The sequence below is a fragment of the Salvia hispanica genome, chromosome 5 (assembly GCF_023119035.1).
Source record: "Salvia hispanica cultivar TCC Black 2014 chromosome 5, UniMelb_Shisp_WGS_1.0, whole genome shotgun sequence".
Classification (NCBI taxonomy): Eukaryota; Viridiplantae; Streptophyta; class Magnoliopsida; order Lamiales; family Lamiaceae; genus Salvia; species Salvia hispanica.
In genome coordinates, this window is record NC_062969.1 from 23,270,477 (window position 1) to 23,277,406 (window position 6,930).

General features: G+C 37.1%; 1 protein-coding gene across 5 annotated transcripts; it reads right to left on the reverse strand.

The window, feature by feature from the left end:
* Window positions 1–812: 812 nt before the first annotated feature.
* Window positions 813–6,542, reverse strand: LOC125187317 (P-loop NTPase domain-containing protein LPA1 homolog 2-like). Of its 5 annotated transcripts, none has more exons than XM_048083880.1 (8): window positions 6,437–6,531; window positions 6,084–6,248; window positions 5,173–5,495; window positions 4,427–4,508; window positions 3,509–3,913; window positions 2,687–3,403; window positions 1,863–1,970; window positions 813–1,639 (listed from the first exon to the last, which is right to left on the reverse strand). In XM_048083880.1, exons 2-8 carry the CDS (start codon window positions 6,237–6,239, stop codon window positions 1,274–1,276), a joined length of 2,157 nt encoding a protein of 718 aa, XP_047939837.1. In that variant the 5' UTR covers window positions 6,240–6,248; window positions 6,437–6,531; the 3' UTR covers window positions 813–1,273. The 5 variants fall into 5 exon arrangements, with proteins under 5 accessions (XP_047939837.1, XP_047939838.1, XP_047939836.1 ...); XM_048083881.1 differs by having other exon boundaries at window positions 5,173–5,233; window positions 5,318–5,495; window positions 6,084–6,531; XM_048083879.1 differs by having other exon boundaries at window positions 6,084–6,531.
* Window positions 6,543–6,930: the final 388 nt, after the last annotated feature.

The window sequence follows — 6,930 nt, forward strand, 5'->3', positions numbered from 1 at the left end:
CATTTGGTTTTACAATGTGGTTTATCATAAACTTGTGATAGTGCATAGTAGGAATTTGGTTTTCACGTTTACTGGGATTGTTTGGTAGAAATGACAAACATGCTTACATTATTTTATGGGATATATCTTTTCCAATTGACCTACCTAGTTTTATTCTAGTCAACAATCAAACGTTTGTTTGAAAATTACAAGTAGCGTTGGGGGAATGGATTCTTGATGATTTGGATAATTTAATCAAAAGCTGTTGGACGGTTGATCAACTGGACCTACACGCCTTTTAACATATACTGCCATCTTGCAACTTTGGTAATCGTCATCATATCTACTAGATCTCCCTCGATCACTCACTTGAGCAATCTCTCTCCAAAGACCAAAACCATATACAGTAGTAAGATAATTTACTCAATTAATTAGTTATATATGGTTTGATTTAACGGCTCATCCATAATACTATGTTATTCGTTAAACGCATTTTTTCTTGATATTTTCCATTTTCGGTGAACATAGAATAAAAAGGCAAACCAGCTCATTGATTACATAATATGTAGAGAAGAAAGAGTGATTTTTCTAATACGTTTTTACATCGAATTATCAAGGCATGTAGTAGAGTAGTATTTATTTATGAATTACTTATCAAACACACACATGTGACATGTCTAGCAGCCAATGACAGAGAGAGTAAACACAATTGTACAAAATAATCCAAGCATGCATTGCATAGTCCAAGTATATAATCTAAGCTACATGTCTTCACTTTTCTAAACTGTCATTGGGTAACTGATTCCACTTGTGCAAGAAAATATGCATATTCGGAGCCTCCACAAAATATCAAATTTAGTAATTCAACATAATTTTTCTTGTGCAAACTACAAAATAGCAACATTTTCGATGATAATATAGCTAGCTAGACCTTCCATTTGTGCCAGAATGCACAAATCGTCAAAAGCATGGCAACAATAGATTCGAGACCTTCCTGAAAAACGTACCTTAACAAAGTTTAACTTGCTCCGGCAACCCAACATGTAATCTAAAACAGCATTTGGTTCCTCTAGTAAATACAGGTATGTAAAGAAAATGATGTACAGAAAGAAAAGTCTGCCCCCGTGGTAGCTTTATACAGGATCGGAGAAGAATGTAGAGCATGCTGAATTAACCAGGTTACCCCAAGGCTCTGAGTGATAAATGACCTAGAACTATGGAACAAACTTCAAGTTCCATAGAGAAACAAGAGCAAACAGCAGAGCTGCACAGATAGTACCACACAAGTGCTTCTTCACTGGATTGGATCATTTACTAGTGATCCACGCTTTACAAAGGAAGGAATGCTCAACGAACGTCTTGTTAATTTACATGTACCAGGACGTGGAGGTCTCCTCTCACTTTTTTCTTTAGAAGGTGATGAAAAGGGGCACAATAGAGAATCTAACAGGGGTTCATGTCTCGTTCTCAAGAAAAGGTCAAGATTTCGTTGATACTTATCTCCATGAAGGCCTTTCCTGTTTGATAAATCTTCCGAGACTGAAAAATTAGCATTAAGCTCATCATCAGACACGTAACCATCATGTGGAGAATCCTCCATGGCAAGGTCGTCATACTCCTCATCCGACTTAGTCGATTGCTCATCCACAGAACCTTCCAGCTGAAAATTAACTTAAGATGAGAGTTCAATTATTCGAACAAGAAATTGTTTAGAAAAGAAGATTCTAATGATAACGTGTCTTAATGCATGAAAAGCTGGATATTGCACAAACCAAGCACTAAACCAAACAATTTACAACAATCATTGAGAATTAGTTATAGTGTCAGATTTCTACTCGTGCCTTCCCGCAGCTATATAATCCTCATGACCTCATCCTGCTTACCTCTTCGTGGATATTTTTCCCTCCATCACTAAGATCCTCATCACTGTCCACCTCAGGTGAAACATCAGCCTCTTCATCACTTCCGTGCACAGAAGATTCTTCCTTGAGCTGAAACAAAGCTATGTCATCAATACCATTTTTTCCCAAGACAGTCAGATTCATGTTAATAGAAAGATAATTTTTCTTAGTGTTGATATGAAGACTATATGAATGCATATGGCCTGTTTAAAATGGCCATAGTTTGGACAGTCTCTTGTAGATCGATAATTTACCCATTTTAAGGTGAAAAACATTTGACATTATGCTACATATAAAATTATGTTTCCCACCTTGACACAAGAAACTGCTTCATCTATAGGTCTAAAGAGTAAATTTGTTTGGTCAATAATTCATTGCAACTGCGACAAGTAAAGGTTTCGCATGAATAAAGGCTAATCCTATAACTCAACTCAGTAGATTGTTACACCTATAAAGAAGTTTTTGGTAATTCATTAAGAATGTCAAGGATATGCGCTAACTGTATGGTAAAAACTAGCAGTACAAGAGGCCTAATAGATTGATAGTTGATTCCTAGGAAAATATTTTGTTGTTGACCTCAAACTGTGCTTTACCTTAAATTTGATACAGATGTATGGTGAAAACTTGTAGTACCAGAGGCCTAATAGATTGATAGTTGAGTCCAGGGAAAATGTTTTGTTGTTGACCCCAAACCGTGCTTTACCTAAAAGTTGATACAGCTAACACAAGCTGAAGGTTTTGAACCAGCTATATAGCCTAACTTCAGCCACATCAGTAAGCCATGCTGATAATAAAATAATTTTTACCTCCTTTGCAGGACCCCTTGGGGAGCTACAGCATGATGAAACGCATCGACTAGCATTATCCGTCCAATCATCAACACTGCTAGCACGACTTGTACCTCCATCACTGGGCCACGCACTAATCCCAAAGTGACCAAATTGCAGGTTGACAGGTTCTGCTTTTCCTATCTGCAATGGCCCATACATAGGTGTACCGATTCCATTTCGTGGTGGATGACCCCAAATGTTCTTGCCACCATCATTGGTCATGTCAACAGGCCAAGCCTTTGCCACAGAACCATCATTATTCAAAAGTGCCATCAACTGTCTACTGGAACCTTTCCTTTGAATAAGCTGAAACATTCCTTTGGAGGTCAAAGAATTAGCAGCACACTGATTCCTGTACTCCTCATAAACAACGGCGATTGTGTTCGTCGATGGGTCATAAAGCTGCTCCCCCACGGCGCGCCTTCTTAGGCAGCTGAAAACTGTTGCATGAATGACAGCTACACTTTTATCAACATTGGTGTTGTTAACTTTTGGCACCAAAAGTTTATCTGCCTGGTTGCATAGATATTCTTGGATAGTTCTGATATTCCGTATGTATTTAACATACTTATTTTTAGCAGGATCCAATGTCATGTACTTGGCACGAACAGCAAACCTTTCCATGTGCTTCTCCTCATTTGAAATATAAATCATGAATGGAATGATTGAAGGATGTTTCTTCATGAGCCCTATCTGCATGAAATTAAACAGTAGTGAGAATTCAAAGCAGATTTTATCCAACGTTTTCAAGGCTAAGTAATTTGAAAATAATTGCATAATCATATTTTGAAACAATACCACAAAGTTGAGACTTAAGTGAACGCCCTCCACCACTACTGATTCTTTCCTTTCTTCCCACCCAGTTATTAATCTATCAAGGCTCTCAATTACCATCTCACTTTGTGCTTTAAATCCTTCTACTGCCATCATTTTTTGACTGATTAAATCACTTGTGGTGCTGTTCTCCTCAGGCTTTCCAGATGCATCATTACTAACTGCATCATGTGAAGCAGCAGAAACTTGAGATGATTTCTTAGCTTTTTTTCTGGCCTTGGCTTGTGCGACAGCTAATGGATCCAAATGTTCCCCGGCGTGATAGGTCGAGGCCCACAGTAATGGATTTTCCTTTTCATCAACAAAACTTCTCATCATATGCCGAATTGAATCAGTAGATACAATAGTTGTAATGCCCAACCTGCTACCCTGCAATGATAACATAAACAGAGTCAATATAGATAACATAAATATATTCAATACATTTGTCAGTTAATAACTAGAAAGGACATTCAAATTGTAAAAGCTTTTCATGCATGGGAAGAGATGCACCACTGTGCTGAAGAAAATTAGTAATTTTTAATCTAACACCCAGCAGTTTCTAGGGCACTAATTTCACATGTCAGTATATCCAATGTCAAAGCTTGAATAAAAGCAATGTCTGTCAAAATCTCAGGCACCGAATCTGGAACCACAAAAACAAAAATAGAAACCATGTTACCATCTGTCATAGTCAATTTATTTTGCATGGACAAATTTCAAATTCTGGTTCAAACCAAAGAGGATATATATTAAGCAAAACATGCAACGATAAAATAAAAGTTTCATCACTTGAATACTAGTATAAAAAAGTAGCATTGACAACATAAATGTAAAAACTTTCTTAAGCCATTTCTGAACCATGAAGATTTAAGTAAACAATAAGCGCATCAGAAATCCAACCAGCAGGGCAGATAACGTAGATTTTCCACAGCCACTTGTGCCGCACAGCAGTACTGTAACAGATTCATTTCTTTCGCGAACTCTGGAAGTGTAATAATAATAGTCAGGATAGCTCACAAAAGGAATACAAAAATTTATACATCAACCATTGTAATCTAGTATAATTAGCAACAGCTAATCCAACCGAAGTGAACCAAGTGAAGGCGACAAAAAACTGATCAACCAAAAATGTTAGTTTCTTCATGTCTCAGTTGAACAGACAATTCAACTTGTCCATTCCCCGGAAAAGCACAGATATACCACAACTCTCCTACATAAGCATGCCGATTAAGGGATATTCTGACCAAAGTACAAAAGTCAGATATAAAAACGTTTTCACTTTAGATCTCAGTCAAAACTTTCCTAAACATTGATAAGTGGTGAAGTTGGTAACTCTATATGATACACTTACAACAGGATTTTAAAATTATGTTTTATAAAAGCTAAGAATGTGAAGCTATGGGAACACGAGCACTAGTTGCAGAGAGAATGATCTGTAGAGATATACCATGGAAAATTTAATCAAATGACACTAAGAAGAACTATACGAATCTATGTTAGGCCACTATAGTTGACAGAACAAGCAATGAATATCATAAAATACTTGGCCATATGAGTAATTAGAGAGTACAAGAAGAATTTTTCAGAACTTCTCACGTTCGTTATGAACCCACATAATTCAATTTGGATTAGAAATGCAACTGTACCTGCAGGCAATCACCAAATCAGCCCTCTGATTTGGCCCGACATACTTGTATTCGGAGAGAGCTTCACAAACAGTGTCAAGAAAAAACTTTCTGTTAACAACAACAGTAGTACGCCTTTTGTACAACTCAAATGGCTCCTCCTTACTCTTATCTTCTTCTAAAGCAGAATCAACTTCTGCTTTGTCCAAACAGGCAACAACATGGCTTTCCATCTCCCTGTTATCACATGCTTTGACATCTTGAGCTGGCACCCCAACAAGAGGGGAATGGAACCTCTCCAGAGCATTTTCCCGCCTTATTACCTCAAATACTCTTTGGCTGATCTGTATAAATAGCATTGCTTTAGGCTGCAATGTCCCCAGATACAAGCTAGAAAAGCCAAAAGGGAAACTTATACTATATAGTTCCCCAAAAACCAAATGCAAGATGCTCAATTCCAGTCACTGACAACATCGGATCCATATGCAGGTTCTATTATGAGAAGAACACATATTTTCTGAATATGTTCGTTGTCAGTCCATATTTTGAAAGTCAATCTACTATCACATTCATGTGGCTTTGATTGGACCAAATTCTAAACATCGTAAGCTATCAGGTGTAATTAAGCTATAAAGATGTCTAGATCAGAATAAGAGCCAAAAAACAAGGGATATCATAAACTATTGTAAAATATTTATTCAGCTCTAATCGATAATCGGAAGAAGAATATCACCTTCTCCATGAAATGAAGAAAACAACATTAATAACCTCGATATAGAATCCCTAAATTGAAGCACGAAGATCTAGAAATTTGATAAATTCTTCTTTTAATCTGATTGTCCATTTCACACGCGCGCATATTTCCGTTCATCATGAAAGGCATGCATGCAAATTAAGATTCAAAATGAACGAATCGGATAAGAGAAATCGACCTTGAAGGAGTGACGAGGCTTGCAACCAATGAGCTGCAGAGTACTCTGGAGAACGGGGCGCGAGTACCGAAAGGACGAGGCCTCGGTAGCATCATCGTCGTCCTCCACCACCACTACGTAGAGCAGCTTCGTGGCCAATCCCTCCGGTACCGACATCCTAGAGCCCTATTCCAGCCCCATGCACAAAAAAAAATAAAAAATAAATAAATAAATAAAAAATGGACAGCGGAATTCCGAAATCGAGCTAGATTAGAAGCGGAGGCGAGAGATTGAGAGCAGATGGAGTGAGAAATGGAAGAGGCAAAAAGAGGAGGAGGAGGAAAAGGAGGCGATCTGGGCATTTGTACTAGCACCTCTTCCACGCATCATAACTGTGTGCTTCCACGAGTCACTCTAACCGATTCCACCATTTTACTCATTCATCCAAGCCTACTTTCGGGATTCCAAAACCCACGCCGATTTACTCGTTTCCCTCTAACTAATTCTAACTTTGTTTATCATCGGACTACTTTATTTTATATGGACTACTATTAAATTCTACACTCAAATTTTTATAATAAATCCAGCTTCTAATTAAATTACAAAATTTAAAATTTTGATTTGATTAGTTTCTTTAGATTTCATTATTTGAATTATCCTCATAGGACATTTTTATCACACGCATAGTATAAAGAGGTATAATTTTTTTTTAATTATGATTAAGAATGAATAAATAATACTTTTATCGTTTATATATAGTTTCTCCCTTTTAAACAAACCAATCTCTTAGCCCTTCTCAAAAATCAAGCCAACTCTCTTCCCTTCCATTCTCTCTATTCTAATAATTTATCTGATACGTAATATAATT